The 22,546-nt window shown below is 40.9% G+C and overlaps 1 protein-coding gene across 1 annotated transcript in view; it reads right to left on the reverse strand.

The window, feature by feature from the left end:
• Positions 1-22,546, reverse strand: part of FBXL13 (F-box and leucine rich repeat protein 13) — a 478,799-nt gene that overhangs the window by 366,914 nt on the left and 89,339 nt on the right. Inside the window, exon 7 of the mRNA XM_053716536.1 lies at positions 600-704. Within this exon, the coding sequence (XP_053572511.1) occupies positions 600-704 (105 nt within the window). The remainder of the gene's footprint in view (positions 1-599; positions 705-22,546) is intronic.

The raw sequence follows: 22,546 nt of genomic DNA on the forward strand, positions 1-22,546 counted from the left end.
ACAAAAAAAATACCAAAAGATTAGCAATTAAATATTTAAAAATAATTTGGAATGAGAAAATAAAAGGGTCAAAGTAAAGTTGTTTAAATTGATAATGATACAGGAAATGCTTGTTTGTACATAACCGACCTAGGGATATGGTACTAACTTGCTGATAGTGGCAAAGACACAACACAAGCATGACAACAAAAAATAGTTTTATTCAGGACAAGGAAAACTATTTAAAAAAAACATATTTTTCTTACATTTAAGATACTGTGCACATAAATTGTGGGACAGGCAGGTGAGGGGCTTGTGGTTAGTAGTTGGATGTGTTTAAGGCTGGAGGGGCAAGTTGCGGGTGTACCTCAGACAGGATGGACCTATAATGTGAGGTGATGGGTGGAGTCAGGGAGTGTGGTCGACAAGGTCAGAAGAGCCACTGTGTTTGCTCTAAAAACTGGGACACTTGCCATGACGGGAGAATCCACGGGAGGGACAATAGAAGTGGCCCCAACCCTAGACACTCTGGCAATACAAAGGACAGTTGAGAGCTGTACATTTTCTTTCATGTATATAGAGCTTCTAGTAGTTTTCTTATATCACACATCTAAACATACCTTGAGAAGTGCTTTTTGTGGTAACTTCGACACCTGATCTTCACCTTCTCTTAATAGAGAAGAAGATAAATCATGATAATCATCCATGTCTCCGTTTTCTGGACGCTAGAGAAGAAAGAAAAGAATGACATATTTCCATTCACTGGTTATGAGTGATTTTACTAAACAAATCAAGCTGTGGTTAGCGTTTAGCACTAGGAAAAGTGCTTGCTTTGTCATGTGTTAACTGTGTATGTTCTATAAATCATCAACAGACTGTAAACATAAATAACAGAACATATTCAGAACAGAAATTTATAAGAGTAATTGTTAAACAAGTAAGAATTAACTAAGAATTATGACTATAATAATAATAATCAATAAACAATGCACAAAAACTGACCCGCTACAAAATATTTAAAGGGAACTAAAAATGTAACTTAAAGGGATCAATTTGAATCCAGTCTATCATGATTTTAGTCTATGTGTTTCAACATCCAACACACTTTTTCCCACACTGAAACGATCACAATGCAAACAATAACACCATTTCCATTTTTAAAAATGATTGGATTGGCTAACGCCTAAAATGCATGCATAAAATGAACGGAATTCGGCAATCACAATCCTCCCGACCACAATTTACCGACTAAGGACCGGATTACGAGTGGAGCGCTATGTAACGCTCCCGCTCGAGCATTAACTTGGCTAGAAGTAAGCCAAATTTACAATATCACGTGTCCAATAATCTATTCCCCAATAAAAGTCAATGGAGCAAAAAAAGTGGGGGGGAAACTAACAACCTACTTGCGCTCAAACTTGACGTGTAAATATGAATTTTTCACATTTCAATGTAGCAGAATATGTTCTATTTATTTATAAATACAGGGAGTGCAGAATTATTAGGCAAGTTGTATTTTTGAGGATTAATTTTATTATTGAACAACCACCATGTTCTCAATGAACCCAAAAAACTCATTAATATCAAATATGAATAGTTTTGGAAGTAGTTTTTAGTTTGTTTTTAGTTATAGCTATTTTAGGGGGATATCTGTGTGTGCAGGTGACTATTACTGTGCATAATTATTAGGCAACTTAACAAAAAACAAATATATACCCATTTCAATTATTTATTTTTACCAGTGAAACCAATATAACATCTCAACATTCACAAATATACATTTCTGACATTCAAAAACAAAACAAAAACAAATCCGTGACCAATATAGCCACCTTTCTTTGCAAGGACACTCAAAAGCCTGTCATCCATGGATTCTGTCAGTGTTTTGATCTGTTCACCATCAACATTGCGTGCAGCAGCAACCACAGCCTCCCAGACACTGTTCAGAGAGGTGTACTGTTTTCCCTCCTTGTAAATCTCACATTTGATGATGGACCACAGGTTCTCAATGGGGTTCAGATCAGGTGAACAAGGAGGCCATGTCATTAGATTTTCTTCTTTTATACCCTTTCTTGCCAGCCACGCTGTGGAGTATTGGACGCGTGTGATGGAGCATTGTCCTGCATGAAAATCATGTTTTTCTTGAAGGATGCAGACTTCTTCCTGTACCACTGTTTGAAGAAGGTGTCTCCCAGAAACTGGCAGTTAGACTGGGAGTTGAGCTTGACTCCATCCTCAACCCGAAAAGGCCCCACAAGCTCATCTTTGATGATACCAGCCCAAACCAGTACTCCACCTCCACCTTGCTGGCGTCTGAGTCGGACTGGAGCTCTCTGCCCTTTACCAATCCAGCCACGGGCCCATCCATCTGGCCCATCAAGACTCACTCTCATTTCATCAGTCCATAAAACCTTAGAAAAATCAGTCTTGAGATATTTCTTGGCCCAGTCTTGACGTTTCAGCTTGTGTGTCTTGTTCAGTGGTGGTCGTCTTTCAGCCTTTCTTACCTTGGCCATGTCTCTGAGTATTGCACACCTTGTGCTTTTGGGCACTCCAGTGATGTTGCAGCTCTGAAATATGGCCAAACTGGTGGCAAGTGGCATCTTGGCAGCTGCACGCTTGACTTTTCTCAGTTCATGGGCAGTTATTTTGCGCCTTGGTTTTTCCACACGCTTCTTGCGACCCTGTTGACTATTTTGAATGAAACGCTTGATTGTTCGATGATCACGCTTCAGAAGCTTTGCAATTTTAAGAGTGCTGCATCCCTCTGCAAGATATCTCACTATTTTTGACTTTTCTGAGCCTGTCAAGTCCTTCTTTTGACCCATTTTGCCAAAGGAAAGGAAGTTGCCTAATAATTATGCACACCTGATATAGGGTGTTGATGTCATTAGACCACACCCCTTCTCATTACAGAGATGCACATCACCTAATATGCTTAATTGGTAGTAGGCTTTCGAGCCTATACAGCTTGTAGTAAGACAACATGCATAAAGAGGATGATGTGGTCAAAATACTCATTTGCCTAATAATTCTGCACTTCCTGTACATATTTCTACAAATATCTGATGGTATTTTGGTACAATATATATCTATACCTATATGTAGGAATATCTATTCATAAATACTTAGAACATATTACCCTATTATCAGAACAATGGAATGTGAAATAACTTAAATTATGCTTACCTGAGAATTTTCTTTTCTTCTGTACAGGGAGAGTCCACAGCTGCATTCATTACTTTTGGGAAATATAGAACCTGGCCACCAGGAGGAGGCAAAGACACCCCAGGCAAAGGCTTAAATACCTTCCCCACTGTCATCATCCCCCAGAAATTCTGCCAAGGGAACGAGGAACAGTAGGAGAAATACCAGGGTGAAAAAAGGTGCCAAAAGAACGGATAAAAAAGGCGGCCCATTCTGATAGCACCACAGCCTGACAACACAGATTCCCGATAAAAAAACTACTTCAACAGAAGCAGAAAGAACAAAAATATGGGAAGAGGACAACATGACTGCCCAACAATTAGAACCAAAAGGAACCCAATTAGAGATCACTCTAAATTCTGGACTCCACTGAGCACAAAAGCCTCTGAGGAGACTAGAAGCACACACATAAACACCTCTCCCTGAACAATGGCAAGGGATGACAACAAACAAACACCCACACCACATTCTCCCTAACTAAAAGAAGGGAAAAATCAGATAAGAAGGTCCAAAAGAACCTCCAGAAACAATCCCAGAAGAGACAAGGACCAAACAGAGAGAGAAGCCCTAGCATTACTCGAAAAAGAGCGGCTTCCAGGCTGCAAGAGGACAAAGTCCCATAGAAATACTCTACCAACAGAGGAGAGCAAAGAAAAGGAAAAATTCCAGATCACCTCCTACATGGATCCAAAAGGAGCCAATGTAAAGCCTTAACCAGAACCGAAGTCCCAGAAGGACAAAAGAACAAAAAAGGTAGAACAAGACTACCTTACCATAGACAGCGAAATAGCACAGAGAAATTGAACACCCATAGGTCAGAAAGAAACCCCGGGAGCAGAACAGGAACGGAATAGTAACATCCATTTATGCCACAAACGAAAGTCACAGGCTTCTATCGGATAGGTAGTCAGACTAAACATCAAACCCTAGTAATTAGCCAACCGAGTAGCTAGCAAACTTGCACTAGGGTAAGGTAGGTCAACACCCTGACCAATAAGAAAGAACCAACTACCCGCTAAGGGAAGGTTCCCAAACCAACTGCAAGGCCTCCCAACCTAACTAATGATCCTTCGGGAGACAAGATACGTGGTCGATGCCCAAACAGAGCAGTCAGAATTCCTGACCCCTATTCCAATCGAACAGTCCTATCACAGAAGCGACTCAATGTCTCAAAAGGACAAAAGAGATTAAAAATTCCCAGCATTGACAAGGCCTGGAGATCAGATAATGAATCTCCAACCACAAGTTCCAAAGGGAAGAAGCAGGAAGGAGGCACTGACACCCAGAGAGACCAACTCGGTATCCAGGATACCTATCCCCATTATCCCTCAGAAACCCGAAGTAAGGGTACACTGCAGACAAGAGAAACCCTCGACCACTGAACTGCTAGAGTCAGATGAGGAATACTACCTCAGGAGGGGCCAACTGGTTAGGCGCAGTAGACCAGGTCCTCCCAAATAAAAGGAAAACTAAGAAATCCAGGACTATTCCAGTAAAGAAATTTCCAGGAAAAACTTCTTCCATCTCTCCGGAAGAGAGAAAAGAACCGCCCCAGTAGGAACAAGGAGATTTCCCCAGGACCGGGAAAACAAACCTACTACTGAACACCGGACAGATCGAAGACTATTAAAATCTGGAAAAACAGATCAACCAAAAGTCTGAAGACAAAGGAAGGACCCAAAAGAAATCAGAACTCCATGATTGAGAGAATATGACAGTCTCTAAAGATCCAGACTAGATCAACCCTCAGAAAACCTCCAGCTCAAGGAATTAACGAATGAACGAGCATCCTAAAAACTCCTATCGGTTGACGGCAAGAGAGACTGCATAACAATCCCCCAGATCCCCAAGTATATAGGATCAAAAGAGGTGACCGAAAGTCCTACCCCAAAAGGTAAGGGGAAGCGGAAAGCATAGCAATCCTCAAAAAAAGAGGAGAGAAACACTGGCAAAAGAGATCTGAAACTCGGACAATCCAATCCACAAGGAGTACCAAATGGGGGACTAATCGCCCCCTACACCAGGTACTGGAGAACCAGTGTACAACCGAACTGTTCAAGGGCTAACTGAAAGTTCTAAACCCTAGCAGGGCTAAACTAAACAAAACAGACATATGACAGATAAAAAAGCTCTGAGGCTTAACATTGTCTTAATATATTTTTATTAAAAAAAAAAAAAATTGTATTTCCACCGGAAGTAACATCTATTGCCACCATAAAATCGCTAGCATCAAAATCCCAGAGAAAAAAGGAATTTCCCTAACAAGGAAATTCCACAAGAGCCACAAGTTTCAAAATAAAGAAATAAAACACATCCTAACCGGATCAAAAGAAAATAGGCCGCACCCGCAAGTGAACGCCAAAGAGGAATGGAAACACTAACAGGACCAGTCTGTCAGATATCCTAATCCTCAGGAGCTCAGAACTGGGATTAGATATACAAAAAACAAGAGACAAACAAGGAGTAGGATCTCATCCCTCCATCATCTAGCGCTGTTCTTTATCTGATTCAGAAGCCTGAGGATCCGTTGACGAATCAGAACTGAAATCCTTCAAAGTCGCTAACACATGCCGCAGCAGTACACGCAGGTGTGCCAGTCTGAATCTAAATGCAAAAGCCATCTCCGGCAGAGCTCTGATCCTCCCCCCTGTGAAGAAAGGCAAAGAAAGACTGGGGGATGAGGGAAGGGGGGAGGTATTTAAGCCTTTGGCTGGGGTGTTTTTGCCTCATCCTGGTGGCCAGGTTCTGTATTTCCCAAAAGTAATGAATGCAGCTGTGGACTCTCCCCGTTTTAAGAAGAAAATTTACAGTACATACACAGTATAAAACTTTATTAAAAATTAATATTGCATAACAATGTTTTTACATGTTTTCATCTACTTACCTGCAAAGGGTTCCAACTCACTTTATATATGTATACATATGAATTTATGTGTTTACATGTCTGTAAATACATAAATACACATATACATACAGTACATAAATACATATGCACGCACACACACACACATATATTATGAGTTATAAGTGTAAGTGTACTTTGTAATGTAATTTTTATGTGTTTTGTGAGACTTTTTTTGTTTTGTGAAACAGTTAACTAGAGCTCTGAGGTTGCGCTAACCCGATGAGCATTAACTTCAACTGCGCTCAAGCGATTGCATTTACTTTTAACTTGTAATACGAGCAAAAAACCCAACACGTGCAAACAGCCACGATAAACCCCTCTTTGCTCACGTGCAACTGTTAGCGCATTACTCATATTCTAGCCCTAAATATCAACAACAAAATTAAACATCGAATTCAGCAGCCATGGACACTTGACACATTCACCCACAGCACACCCTATAACACACATTGAATAAATTATACTGACTAGCCACAAATCTGCACATGCTCATACCAAAAAAACAAGATGTCGCTGCCCCCGCCAACAAAGGTGATGGCCCTTTTTAAAGTTGACGGAATTGCACCAAATAAAAAAAAACAATACACAACATCACCAATAAAATGTAAAAACATGAATAAGATATCTACAAGATGATGACAGATAGAATGGAGACTGTCATGAAAGGAGGGAATGTTGGACCAGCAGAATGAGAATTAGTGGCCTGGTCAGTCTGGAAATCCGTTGCATTTTTTGTAATCTATTGATTTGTTTTTCATAATCAATAGCCTTTATTGGTCATTAACAACAACTTTGCAATGAACTATTCTTATAGCTTTGCTTGCATTTAAATTTGATCTAGTTTTTCACTGCCCTCATAAATCCCATAGAATTCCGAACCCTAGTCCTTCTAAATGTAGCACAGTGATTGCTTAGTATATACAGGAGCCGATTTATATTTGTCCCTTTATTAGTCACAAAAAATAAAATAAGATAAACAACACTCAAGAGGCTTTGGGGCTTGCACAAGCTAGTTAAGTAACTGTGGTCTTAAGAGGTGACGGAATTAAATCATCCCGATCGGATCCGATATACCCTGCTCTTGCACAATTGGTTGCTGTAGAGTAGGGGGTGCGGCTGCACAAGTGCAATAATAACGGCAGATAGCAGATGCTTCCTGCTTGCCGCAAAACATGCAAGCTCCTAACCCTGTCCAAACTCTCTCAGCATAGCAGTAAAATATATTTTAAAAAAAACAAAAAACACTATACATAAATAGTTGAACCAAAAATAATTCTATAAAGATTTTCACAAAATATCATCAACTACCCAGTTCCCCCACTTATTTTCAACAACAAAACAAAGTGAGGCTAGAGGTTATTGACAGGTAATAATCATTACTATGGCAATCCCTTGATAGATACAAGGATATGAAACCTCTTAGTTGAACACTGACTTCATGCTTTCAAATAAGGGGTCTGAAAATATATTTATTTGGTGAGGGGGTAAAAAAGGCCACTTAAAAATTCCCATAAACCTCAAAATAAAATTAATTATGAGAGGTGTTTGTCCTTGTTATGACAATTACTTGACAAATGGACAGACAAATGACCCCTTATTTGAATTAGTAGCATTGCTGGCTGCTTTCAAATATGGGGCCTTAAATTTGAGTATGTATTGTGTGGGGCAACATAGGGGAGACCACATAGGCATGATTACAGCCTTCCTTTGAAAGAGGGGCCTCTCCTCTTTATATATATTTTTACTATGTTTACTAAATCCCAATGTAAGAACCTTATATATTATCATGGTTATGATCCACATGCAATCTGGTTGTCTTAATTATGTTAAACAATCATGCTTCTGTTGGACCAGAATTGCATACCAAAAACAAGCCAAAAACCACCTGAGTTCAATAAAGAGTTTTGACACAGTAGAATTTAGTTGGTTATTGTGGAGACCGGAGGAGGAGGAGACAGAATAGAGGGAAAAAAGGAAAAGCAAAGCATGCAAAGACATTTCTTATTTCCCTATATTTATTGTGGATAACAAATCGTGAAGCACAGAATATTTCCAAAGAAACACATGCATAAATCAATGATTTAATAAATGCACAGATTAGCCCAGCATGCAACATAAGGAAATGTTAAATAAAGCTGAGAACAAATAGATGATTTCACAGAACAGTCAACAACGTGTAATGCCACAAAACCCACACAATTCTCCTGTGAAATAGGTTTGTTATGGGAAAGAATCTGTGGTACAGTCAAATAATGACATCACCAGTCCTGTTTACAATTAACACACCATGTTGACTCTCATCCATTTACTTAAAGGGACAGTCTACCAAAGAATTGTTATTGTTTTAAAAGATAGATAATCCCTTTATTACCCATTCCCCAGTTTTGCACAACCAACACATTTATATTAATACACGTTTTACCTCTGTGATTACCTTGTGTCTAGGAACCTTCTTCCAGCCCCCTGATCACATGTCTGACTGTTCATTATCTATTGTCTTGCAGTTAGCATTGTTTTGTGCTAAATCTTAAATACCCCCCTGTGCCTGAACACATTGTTATCTATATGGCTCACGTGTACTTTCTGTCTCTTTGTGTTAAAAAGAGATTTAAAAAGCATGTGATAAGAGGCAGCCCTCAAAGGCTTAGAAATTAGCATATGAGCCTACCTATGTTTAGTTTAAACTAAGAATACCAAGAGAAAAAAGCAAATTTGATGATAAAAGTAAATTGGAAAGTTGATTAAAATTAAAAATCCTATCTGAATAATGAAAGTTTAATTTATACTTGACTGTCCCTTTAAAGAGCATTTGGGAATTGAATGTCAAAGATCCCTAGTTGCCCACTGTGTAATTCTGTGGTAAGAAGTGTGTGCTGACTGTGTAAACTAAAAATGTATATATAGTACAGAAAATATAGGGACTTCATTCTGCAACATAACCTTTAAAGGGACACTAAAGTCAAAATTAAAAACTTTCATGATCCACAGAAAGCATGCAGAGACTTCCCAATTTACTTTAATTGTCAAATTGTGGCTTTTTATAAGCATACTTTGTGAGGCACCAGCTACTATTGACCACATGCAAGAGTTCACAGTGTATATGCATACGAGTCTGTGATTGGCTGATGGCTGTCACATGATACAGGGGGCTGACAAACTGAAAAAAAAAAAAAAATTTGCAGGGGGAAAAAATCTACCGATTATTTAAAATTCAGAGCAAGTACTATTACATTGTATTTTTATTATGCACTTGTTGATTACAGAACTTTACTGCATTACAATTCTTCAGCATCTGGGACATAACCCTCTCATGGTGCTCCTCCTACCTGTCTAACTGGACCTTCAGTGTAGCCTTCTCTGGTGCATCCCCTGACCCTTTACCACTTTTTGTTGGGGTGCCACAAGGCTCTGTTCTTGGTTCTCTTCTCAATTTATAAATCATCCTTGGGTTACTTAATAAAGTCATGCAGGTTCCTATATCATCATTTGTACAATGATGATACCAAAATCTACCTCTCTGCCCCAGACCTATCCCCTTCCTTACTAACTCGTGTCACTGTTTTTCTAATATTTTATCCTGGATGTCCTCTCAACCCCACCAACTTTCTATAACTATTGATAACATCATTACCCCAACCCTGCATGCCCTATGCCTTAAGGCCACACTTGACTCAGATCTCTATTTCCCTCCCCTCATCCAGTCTTTGGCCAATTCTTGCCGCTTTCACATTAAAAACATATAAACAATTTGCCACTTCTGCACACAAAAACATAATTTATGCTTACCTGATAAATTCCTTTCTCCTGTAGTGTAGTCAGTCCACGGGTCATCATTACTTATGGGATATTAACTCCTCCCCAACAGGAAGTGCAAGAGGATCACCCAAGCAGAGCTGCTATATAGCTCCTCCCCTCTACGTCACACCCAGTCATTCGACCGAGAACCAAACGAGAAAGGAGAAACTATAGGGTGCAGTGGTGACTGGAGCATAATTTAAAATTTAGACCTGCCATAAAAAACAGGGCGGGCCGTGGACTGACTACACTACAGGAGAAAGGAATTTATCAGGTAAGCATAAATTATGTTTTCTCCTGTTAAGTGTAGTCAGTCCACGGGTCATCATTACTTATGGGATACCAATACCAAAGCTAAAGTACACGGATGACGGGAGGGACAGGCAGGATCTTTATACGGAAGGAACCACTGCCTGAAGAACCTTTCTCCCAAAAACAGCCTCCGAAGAAGCAAAAGTGTCAAATTTGTAAAATTTGGAAAAAGTATGAAGAGAAGACCAAGTTGCAGCCTTGCAAATCTGTTCAACAGAGGCCTCGTTCTTAAAGGCCCAAGTGGAAGCCACAGCTCTAGTAGAATGAGCTGTAATTCTTTCAGGAGGCTGCTGTCCAGCAGTCTCATAGGCTAAACGTATTATGCTACGAAGCCAGAAAGAGAGAGAGGTAGCAGAAGCTTTTTGACCTCTCCTCTGTCCAGAATAAACGACAAACAGGGAAGAAGTTTGGCGAAAATCTTTAGTTGCCTGTAAATAAAATTTCAGGGCACGGACTACATCCAGATTGTGTAGAAGTCGTTCCTTCTTTGAAGAAGGGTTAGGACACAATGATGGAACAACAATCTCTTGATTGATATTCCTATTAGTGACTACCTTAGGTAAGAACCCAGGTTTAGTACGCAGAACTACCTTGTCTGAATGAAAAATCAGATAAGGAGAATCACAATGTAAGGCCGATAACTCAGAGACTCTTCGAGCCGAGGAAATAGCCATTAAAAACAGAACTTTCCAAGATAACAATTTGATATCAATGGAATGAAGGGGTTCAAACGGAACACCCTGTAAAACGTTAAGAACTAAATTTAAGCTCCATGGTGGAGCAACAGTTTTAAACACAGGCTTAATCCTGGCCAAAGCCTGACAAAAAGCCTGAACGTCTGGAACTTCTGACAGACGTTTGTGTAAAAGAATGGACAGAGCTGAGATCTGTCCCTTTAAGGAACTAGCAGATAAACCCTTTTCTAAACCTTCTTGTAGAAAAGACAATATCCTAGGAATCCTAACCTTACTCCATGAGTAACTCTTGGATTCGCACCAATGTAAGTATTTACGCCATATTTTATGGTAAATCTTTCTGGTAACAGGTTTCCTAGCCTGTATTAAGGTATCAATTACTGACTCCGAAAATCCACGCTTTGATAAAATCAAGCGTTCAATTTCCAAGCAGTCAGCTTCAGAGAAATTAGATTTTGATGTTTGAAAGGACCCTGAATCAGAAGGTCCTGTCTCAGAGGCAGAGACCAAGGTGGACAGGATGACATGTCCACTAGATCTGCATACCAGGTCCTGCGTGGCCATGCAGGCGCTATTAGAATCACCGATGCTCTCTCCTGTTTGATCCTGGCAATCAATCGAGGAAGCATCGGGAAGGGTGGAAACACATAAGCCATCCCGAAGGTCCAAGGTGCTGTCAAAGCATCTACCAGGACCGCTCCCGGGTCCCTGGACCTGGACCCGTAACAAGGAAGCTTGGCGTTCTGGCGAGACGCCATGAGATCTATATCTGGTTTGCCCCAACGTCGAAGTATTTGGGCAAAGACCTCCGGATGAAGTTCCCACTCCCCCGGATGAAAAGTCTGACGACTTAGGAAATCCGCCTCCCAGTTCTCCACTCCCGGAATGTGGATCGCTGACAGGTGGCAAGAGTGAGACTCTGCCCAGCGAATTATCTTTGATACTTCCATCATCGCTAGGGAGCTTCTTGTCCCTCCTTGATGGTTGATGTAAGCTACAGTCGTGATGTTGTCCGACTGAAACCTGATGAACCTCCGAGTTGTTAACTGAGGCCAAGCCAGAAGGGCATTGAGAACTGCTCTCAATTCCAGAATGTTTATTGGAAGGAGACTCTCCTCCTGAGTCCATGATCCCTGAGCCTTCAGGGAATTCCAGACAGCGCCCCAACCTAGTAGGCTGGCGTCTGTTGTTACAATCGTCCAGTCTGGCCTGCTGAAGGGCATCCCCCTGGACAGATGTGGCCGAGAAAGCCACCATAGAAGAGAATTTCTGGTCTCTTGATCCAGATTCAGAGTAGGGGACAAATCTGAGTAATCCCCATTCCACTGACTTAGCATGCACAATTGCAGCGGTCTGAGATGCAGGCGTGCAAAGGGTACTATGTCCATTGCCGCTACCATTAAGCCGATTACCTCCATGCATTGAGCCACTGACGGGTGTTGAATGGAATGAAGGACACGGCAAGCATTTTGAAGCTTTGATAACCTGTCTTCTGTCAGGTAAATCTTCATTTCTACAGAATCTATAAGAGTCCCCAAGAAGGGAACTCTTGTGAGTGGTAAGAGAGAACTCTTCTCTTCGTTCACCTTCCACCCATGCGACCTTAGAAATGCCAGTACTAACTCTGTATGAGACTTGGCAGTTTGAAAGCTTGATGCTTGTATCAGAATGTCGTCTAGGTACGGAGCCACCGAAATTCCTCGCGGTCTTAGTACCACCAGAAGAGAGCCCAGAACCTTTGTGAAGATTCTTGGAGCCGTAGCCAACCCGAATGGAAGAGCTACAAACTGGTAATGCCTGTCTAGGAAGGCAAACCTTAGATAATGATCTTTGTGAATCGGTATGTGAAGGTAGGCATCCTTTAAATCCACTGTGGTCATGTACTGACCCTTTTGGATCATGGGTAAGATTGTCCGAATAGTTTCCATTTTGAACGATGGAACTCTTAGGAATTTGTTTAGGATCTTTAAATCCAAGATTGGTCTGAAGGTTCCTTCTTTCTTGGGAACCACAAACAGATTTGAGTAAAACCCTTGTCCGTGTTCTGACCGCGGAACCGGATGGATCACTCCCATTAGTAAAAGATCTTGTACACAGCGTAGAAACGCCTCTTTCTTTATCTGGTTTGCTGACAACCTTGAAAGATGAAATCTCCCTTTTGGGGGAGAGGTTTTGAAGTCCAGAAGATATCCCTGAGATATGATCTCTAACGCCCAGGGATCCTGGACATCTCTTGCCCAAGCCTGGGCAAAGAGAGAAAGTCTGCCCCCCACTAGATCCGTTCCCGGATCGGGGGCCCTCAATTCATGCTGTCTTAGGGGCAGCAGCAGGTTTTCTGGCCTGCTTGCCCTTGTTCCAGGTCTGGTTAGGTTTCCAGCCTTGTCTGTAGCGAGCAACAGCTCCTTCCTGCTTTGGAGCAGAGGAAGTTGATGCTGCTCCTGCCTTGAAGTTACGAAAGGCACGAAAATTAGACTGTCTAGCCCTCGGTTTGGCTCTGTCTTGAGGCAGGGCATGGCCTTTACCTCCTGTAATATCAGCGATAATTTCTTTCAAACCGGGCCCGAATAAGGTCTGCCCCTTGAAAGGTATGTTAAGTAATTTAGATTTAGAAGTAACATCAGCTGACCAGGATTTTAGCCACAGTGCTCTGCGTGCCTGAATGGCGAATCCGGAATTCTTAGCCGTAAGTTTAGTTAAATGTACTACGGCATCCGAAATAAATGAATTAGCTAGCTTAAGGGTTTTAAGCTTGTTTGAAATCTCATCTATTGGCGCTGAGTCAAGAGTCTCTTCCAGAGACTCGAACCAAAATGCGGCCGCAGCCGTGACAGGCGCAATACATGCAAGGGGTTGCAATATAAAACCTTGTTGAACAAACATTTTCTTAAGGTAACCCTCTAACTTTTTATCCATTGGATCTGAAAAAGCACAGCTATCCTCCACCGGGATAGTGGTACGCTTAGCCAGAGTAGAAACCGCTCCCTCCACCTTAGGGACCGTCTGCCATAAGTCCCGTGTGGTGGCGTCTATTGGAAACATTTTTCTAAATACAGGAGGGGGGGAAAAGGGTACACCGGGCCTATCCCACTCCTTGGTAATAATCTCTGTAAGCCTCTTAGGTATAGGAAAGACGTCAGTACACGCCGGTACCGCATAGTATCTATCCAGCCTACATAATTTCTCTGGGATCGCAACGGTGTTACAATCATTCAGAGCCGCTAATACCTCCCCTAGCAGTACACAGAGGTTTTCTAGTTTAAACTTAAAATTTGAAATGTCTGAATCCATTCTATTTGGATCAGATCCGTCACCTGCAGAATGAAGCTCTCCGTCCTCATGTTCTGCAAATTGTGACGCAGTATCTGACATGGCCCTAGTATTATCAGCGCACTCTGTTCTCACCCCAGAGTGATCTCGCTTACCTCTAAGTTCTGGCAATTTAGACAAAACAGTCAGACATGTTTAACAAACTAGCAATTAGACTAGCAAGCTTGGAAATACCTTTCAACTAAATTTACAAGTAATATGTAAAACGTACTGTGCCTTTAAGAAGCACAGAAAAAACTATGACAGTTGAATAACAATGAACCGGAGTAGTTATAAAAACCAAATTTTTCCCGGTAAAAGCATAAATTTAGCAAAGGATTGCACCCATTAGCAATGGATGACTAACCCTTAATAACAGAAAAAAATGTATAAAATTTAAAATATAAACGTTTTTTATCACAGTCAAAGCACAATCTCACAGGTCTGCTGTGAGTGATTACCTCCCTCAAAATAAGTTTTGAAGACCCCTGAGCTCTGTAGAGACGTTCCGGATCATGCAGGGAGAGAAACAGACTTGTGACTGAATTTCTAATGCGTAGCAAAAGCGCCAAAATAGGCCCCTCCCCCTCACACACAACAGTGAGGGAAGTTCAGTGAAACTGTTTTAAATTTAAAATAAACGACAGCCATGTGGAAAATAGTGCCCAAAACAATTTTTCACCAAGTACCTCAGATAATTAAACGATTTAACATGCCAGCAAACGTTTAAAATCTAATAATATGAAATGTCATTAAAAAGCCTGCTGCTAGTCGTTCCCACTGCAAGTTAGGCTAAAAGTTATATGCATACAGTATTGTCCCAGTGAAGTGCCATTCCCCAGAATACTGAAGTGTAAACATATATACATAACAGCCTGATAACAGTTGCTACTACTGCATTTAAGGCTGAACTTACATTATATCGGTATTGGCAGTATTTTCTCAGTCAATTCCATTCCTCAGAAAATAATATACTGCAACATACCTCTTTGCAGGTGAACCTGCCCGCTGTCCCCTGATCTGAAGTTTACCTCACTCCTCAGAATGGCCGAGAACAGCAAAATGAATCTTAGTTACGTCCGCTAAGATCATACAAAAACTCAGGTAGATTCTTCTTCAAATTCTACCTGAGAAGAAACAACACACTCCGGTGCTGTTTAAAATAACAAACTTTTGATTGAAGATATAAAAACTAAATATAATCACCACAGTCCTCTCACACATCCTATCTATTAGTTGGGTGCAAGAGAATGACTGGGTGTGACGTAGAGGGGAGGAGCTATATAGCAGCTCTGCTTGGGTGATCCTCTTGCACTTCCTGTTGGGGAGGAGTTAATATCCCATAAGTAATGATGACCCGTGGACTGACTACACTTAACAGGAGAAACACAAGATTTTAATCCCCTCTTTCATCATCTCCTGCCTTGACTATTGCTATTCCATCCTCTCCAGGCTCCCTAGCTGACATCTATTTCCTTTACAATCCATAATAAGTGCCTCTGCCAGGCTGATCTTCCTTACACGTCGCTCTTCATCTGCTGCACCTCTCTGCCAATCACTTCACTGGCTTCCTCTTTCCTCCAGAATAAAACACAAAATCCTGACTCTGACATTCAAGGCTCTCAATAACACTGCTTCCCCCTATAGTTCCGACCTCAACCCCACAGAAGCTATCCCTCCCGTCCCCTTCGCTCTATTCATTAGCTCCTCTCCTGTTACCCCTTCACATTTCCGTCTAAAGGATTTCTCCAGGTTGGCCCCTATTTTGTGGACTCACTCCACAAGACTCACCTCTAGTATTCAAACTTTCAAGCGCTCCTTACAAGCTTTACTGTTAGTGGATGCATAGAATATATACACTGACAATTTCTTATGTTATTTCCTCTCCTCCTTTTTAAATTTAACTTTTGCGCAAACGGACACGAAAACCCGATATCCCTTACATGCAAATAATAGTGTTCCACTCGTAATCTAGCCTTCAGTTGGTAAATATTTCACCTGGGAGATTATTATTATATGGCAGCTTGTGTAGTACACTGTTAGATAATTACTTTATTGTAGTATCTTTACATCTGTCCCTAATTGTTCTCACCAGGAGAGATATAAAAGGGGAAAACTTAAATTTAAATATGGTGGAGCCCATTACTTTATGGAAAGTCATTGGAATTTAGAAAAACAGCCATTTTCAGAGTTAAATTATAGGAAAATGTGACAAATCAATAATGAAAGTATATTTCAAGGTTTTGTTCTGTTTTTTTAACTATACATAATGACATTTTTATATTATATTCTTATCCCTTTAACCATTTCATTCTAATAGATTAACATTCTCATATTCGGATGTCTTTAAGCCGTGTGCGTTTCATAGTTTAATGTAAAACAGCATTGCATTACCAAGATATTTGCACCTTTTTGACAGAAACATTTAACAAACTAACACACATATAAAAGTCTTTGTTCTTGTTTTTGTCTTTGCTCTGCAGCACATAATGTAGCCTCATTTCATGCATCTATCATGTCTCTCTGAAATGTTGGCAGTCTCCCCTAGCTTTTATTTCATATTTTGTGGTAGGAACACTGTGGTAAGTGTTCAAAAGCACAGTGAGTTCACATCATAACCATGAGTTAGATAATTACAATGCAGTAAAAGAGAAAAAAAAATTGTCCACAATGACCATGCAAATTTTTGCATGGAATTTATATATATATATATACACACAGTTGCAAGAAAAAGTATGTGAACCCTTTGGAATGCTATGGATTACTGTACAAATTGGTCATAAAATGTGATCTGATCATCAACTAAGTCACAACAATAGACAATCACAGTCTGCTTAAACTAATAACACACAAAGAATGAAATGTTGCCATGTTTTTATTGAACACACCATGTAAACATTAACAGTGCAGGTGGAAAAAGTATGTGAACCCTTGGATTTAATAACTGGTTGAACCTCCTTTGGCAGCAATAACTTCAACCAAACGTTTCCTGTAGTTGCAGATCAGACGTGCACAATGGTCAGGAGTAATTCTTGACCATTCCTCTTTACAGAACTGTTTCAGTTCAGCAATATTCTTGGGATGTCTCGTGTGAATCGCTTTTTTGAGTTCATGCCACAGCATCTCAATCGGGTTGAGGTCAGGACTCTGACTGGGCCACTTCAGAAGGCATATTTTCTTCTGTTTAAGCCATTCTGTTGTAGATTTACTTCTATGCTTTGGGTCATTGTCCTGTTGCAACACCCATCTTCTGTTGAGCTTCAGCTGGTAGACAGATGGCCTTAAGTTCTCCTGCAAAATGTCTTGATAAACTTGGGAATTCATTTTTCCTTCGATGATAGCAATCCGTCCAGGCCCTGATGCAGCAAAGCAGCCCCAAACCATGATGCCCCCACCACCATACTTCACAGTTGGGATGAGGTTTTGATGTTGGTGTGCTGTGCCTCTTTTTCACCACACATAGTGTTGTATGTTTCTTCCAAACAACTCAACTTTGGTTTCATCTGTCCACAGAATATTTTGCCAGTACTGCTGTGAAACATCCAGGTGCTCTTGTGCAAACTGTAAACGTGCAGCAATGTTTAGTTTGGACAGCAGTGGCTAACTCTGTGGTATCCTCCCATGAAATCCATTCTTGTTCAGTGTTTTACGTATTGTAGATTCGCTAACAGGGATGTTAGCATTTGCCAGTGACTTTTGTAAGTCTTTAGCTGACACTCTAGGGCCTAGATTTGGAGTTCGGCGGTAGCCGTCAAAACCAGCGTTAGAGGCTCCTAACGCTGGTTTTGGCCGCCCGCTGGTATTTGGAGTCAGTGATTAAAGGGTCTAACGCTCACTTTACAGCCGCGACTTTTCCATACCGCAGATCCCCCTACGCCATTTGCGTAGCCTATCTTTTCAATGGGATCTTTCTAACGCTGGTATTTAGAGTCGTTTCTGCAGTGAGCGTTAGAGCTCTAACGACAAAATTCCAGCCGCCTGAAAATAGCAGGAGTTAAGAGCTTTCTGGCCAACGCCGGTTTATAAAGCTCTTAACTACTGTACCCTAAAGTACACTAACACCCATAAACTACCTATGTACCCCTAAACCAAGTCCCCCCACATCGCTGCCACTCGATTAAAATTTTTAACCCCTAATCTGCCGACCGCCACCTACGTTATACTTATGTACCCCTAATCTGCTGCCCCTAACCCCGCCGACCCCTATATTATATTTCTTAACCCCTAACCTGCCCCCCACAACGTCGCCGCAAGCTACTTAAAATAATTAACCCCTAATCTTCCGACCGCAAAGCGCCGCCACCTACGTTATCCCTATGTACCCCTAATCTGCTACCCCTAACACCGCCGACCCCTATATTATATTTATTAACCCCTAATCTGCCCCCCTCAACGTCGCCGACACCTGCCTACACTTATTAACCCCTAATCTGCCGAGCGGACCTGAGCGCTACTATAATAAAGTTATTAACCCCTAATCCGCCTCACTAACCCTATCATAAATAGTATTAACCCCTAATCTGCCCTCCCTAACATCGCCGACACCTAACTTCAATTATTAACCCCTAATCTGCCGACCGGAGCTCACCGCTATTCTAATAAATGTATTAACCCCTAAAGCTAAGTCTAACCCTAACACTAACACCCCCCTAACTTAAATATAATTTACATCTAACGAAATAAATTAACTCTTATTAAATAAATTATTCCTATTTAAAGCTAAATACTTACCTGTAAAATACATCCTAATATAGCTACAATATAAATTATAATTATATTATAGCTATTTTAGGATTAATATTTATTTTACAGGTAACTTTGTAATTATTTTAACCAGGTACAATAGCTATTAAATAGTTACCTAGTTAAAATAATAACAAATTTACCTGTAAAATAAATCCTAACCTAAGATATAATTAAACCTAACACTACCCTATCAATAAAATAATTAAATAAACTACCTACAATTACCTACAATTAACCTAACACTACACTATCAATAAATTAATTAAACACAATTGCTACAAATAAATACAATTAAATAAACTAGCTAAAGTACAAAAAATAAAAAAGAACTAAGTTACAGAAAATAAAAAAATATTTACAAACATAAGAAAAATATTACAACAATTTTAAACTAATTACACCTACTCTAAGCCCCCTAATAAAATAACAAAGCCCCCCAAAATAAAAAATTCCCTACCCTATTCTAAATTAAAAAAGTTACAAGCTCTTTTACCTTACCAGCCCTGAACAGGGCCCTTTGCGGGGCATGCCCCAAGAATTTCAGCTCTTTTGCCTGTAAAAAAAAACATACAATACCCCCCCCCAACATTACAACCCACCACCCACATACCCCTAATCTAACCCAAACCCCCCTTAAATAAACCTAACACTAATCCCCTGAAGATCTTCCTACCTTGTCTTCACCATCCAGGTATCACCGATCCGTCCTGGCTCCAAGATCTTCATCCAACCCAAGCGGGGGTTGGCGATCCATAATCCGGTGCTCCAAAGTCTTCCTCCTATCCGGCAAGAAGAGGACATCCGGACCGGCAAACATCTTCTCCAAGCGGCATCTTCGATCTTCTTCCATCCGGTGCGGAGCGGGTCCATCTTGAAGCAGGCGACGCGGATCCATCCTCTTCTTCCGATGTCTCCCGACTAATGACGGTTCCTTTAAGGGACGTCATCCAAGATGGCGTCCCTCGAATTCCGATTGGCTGATAGGATTCTATCAGCCAATCGGAATTAAGGTAGGAATTTTCTGATTGGCTGATGGAATCAGCCAATCAGAATCAAGTTCAATCCGATTGGCTGATCCAATCAGCCAATCAGATTGAGCTCGCATTCTATTGGCTGATCGGAACAGCCAATAGAATGCGAGCTCAATCTGATTGGCTGATTGGATCAGCCAATCGGATTGAACTTGATTCTGATTGGCTGATTCCATCAGCCAATCAGAAAATTCCTACCTTAATTCCGATTGGCTGATAGAATCCTATCAGCCAATCGGAATTCGAGGGACGCCATCTTGGATGACGTCCCTTAAAGGAACCGTCATTAGTCGGGAGACATCGGAAGAAGAGGATGGATCCGCGTCGCCTGCTTCAAGATGGACCCGCTCCGCACCGGATGGAAGAAGATCGAAGATGCCGCTTGGAGAAGATGTTTGCCGGTCCGGATGTCCTCTTCTTGCCGGATAGGAGGAAGACTTTGGAGCACCGGATTATGGATCGCCAACCCCCGCTTGGGTTGGATGAAGATCTTGGAGCCAGGACGGATCGGTGATACCTGGATGGTGAAGACAAGGTAGGAAGATCTTCAGGGGATTAGTGTTAGGTTTATTTAAGGGGGGTTTGGGTTAGATTAGGGGTATGTGGGTGGTGGGTTGTAATGTTGGGGGGGGGGGTATTGTATGTTTTTTTTTACAGGCAAAAGAGCTGAAATTCTTGGGGCATGCCCCGCAAAGGGCCCTGTTCAGGGCTGGTAAGGTAAAAGAGCTTGTAACTTTTTTAATTTAGAATAGGGTAGGGAATTTTTTATTTTGGGGGGCTTTGTTATTTTATTAGGGGGCTTAGAGTAGGTGTAATTAGTTTAAAATTGTTGTAATATTTTTCTTATGTTTGTAAATATTTTTTTATTTTCTGTAACTTAGTTCTTTTTTATTTTTTGTACTTTAGCTAGTTTATTTAATTGTATTTATTTGTAGCAATTGTGTTTAATTAATTTATTGATAGTGTAGTGTTAGGTTAATTGTAGGTAATTGTAGGTAGTTTATTTAATTATTTTATTGATAGGGTAGTGTTAGGTTTAATTATATCTTAGGTTAGGATTTATTTTACAGGTAAATTTGTTATTATTTTAACTAGGTAACTATTTAATAGCTATTGTACCTGGTTAAAATAATTACAAAGTTGCCTGTAAAATAAATATTAATCCTAAAATAGCTATAATATAATTATAATTTATATTGTAGCTATATTAGGATTTATTTTACAGGTAAGTATTTAGCTTTAAATAGGAATAATTTATTTAATAAGAGTTAATTTATTTCGTTAGATGTAAATTATATTTAAGTTAGGGGGGTGTTAGTGTTAGGGTTAGACTTAGCTTTAGGGGTTAATCCATTTATTAGAATAGCGGTGAGCTCCGATCGGAAGTTTAGGGGTTAATAATTGAAGGTAGGTGTCGGCGATGATAGGGAGGGCAGATTAGGGGTTAATACTATTTATGATAGGGTTAGTGAGGCGGATTAGGGGTTAATAACTTTATTATAGTAGCGCTCAGGTCCGCTCGGCAGATTAGGGGTTAATAAGTGTAGGTAGGTGTCGGCGAAGTTGTGGGGGGCAGATTAGGGGTTAATAAATATAACATAGGGGTCGGCGATGTTAGGGCAGCAGATTAGGGGTACATAGGGATAACGTAGGTGGCAGCGTTTTACGGAGCGGCAGATTAGGGGTTAAAAGTGTAATGCAGGGGTCAGCGATAGCGGGGGCGGCAGATTAGGGGTTAATAAGTGTAAGGCTAGGGGTGTTTAGACTCGGGGTACATGTTAGAGTGTTAGGTGCAGACGTAGGAAGTGTTTCCCCATAGGAAACAATGGGGCTGCGTTAGGAGCTGAACGCTGCTTTTTTGCAGGTGTTAGGTTTTTTTTCAGCTTAAACAGTCCCATTGTTTCCTATGGGAGAATCGTGCACGAGCACGTTTTTGAGGCCGGCCGCGTCCGTAAGCAACTCTGGTATCGAGAGTTGCATTTGCGGTAAAAATGCTCTACGCTCCTTTTTTGGAGCCTAACGCAGCATTTGTTTTAACTCTCGATACCAGAGTTAAATTTATGGTGCGGCCAGAAAAAAGCCCGCGGAGCGTTAACAGCCCTTTTACCGCCGAACTCCAAATCTAGGCCTAGGATTCTTCTTCACCTCATTGAGCAGTCTGCGCTGTGCTCTTGCAGTCATCTTTACAGGACGGCTACTTCTAGGGAGAGTAGCAGCAGTGCTAAACTTTCTCCATATATAGACAATTTGTCTTAGCGTGGACTGATGAACAGCAAGGCTTTTGGAGATACTTTTATAACCCTTTCCAGCTTTATGCAAGTCAATAATTCTTAATCGTAGGTCTTCTGAGAGCTCTTTTGTGCGAGGCATTATTCACATCAGGCAATGCTTCTTGTGAAAAGCAAACCCAGAACTGATGTGTGTTTTTTATAGGGCAGAGCAGCTGTAACCAACACCTCCAATCTCATCTCATTGATTGAACTCCAGTTGGCTGACATCTCACTCCAATTAGCTCTTGGAGATGTCATTAGTCTAGGGGTTCACATACTTTTTCCACCTGCACTGTGAAT

Source organism: Bombina bombina, chromosome 6 (genome assembly GCF_027579735.1).
Source record: "Bombina bombina isolate aBomBom1 chromosome 6, aBomBom1.pri, whole genome shotgun sequence".
Lineage (NCBI taxonomy): Eukaryota > Metazoa > Chordata > Amphibia > Anura > Bombinatoridae > Bombina > Bombina bombina.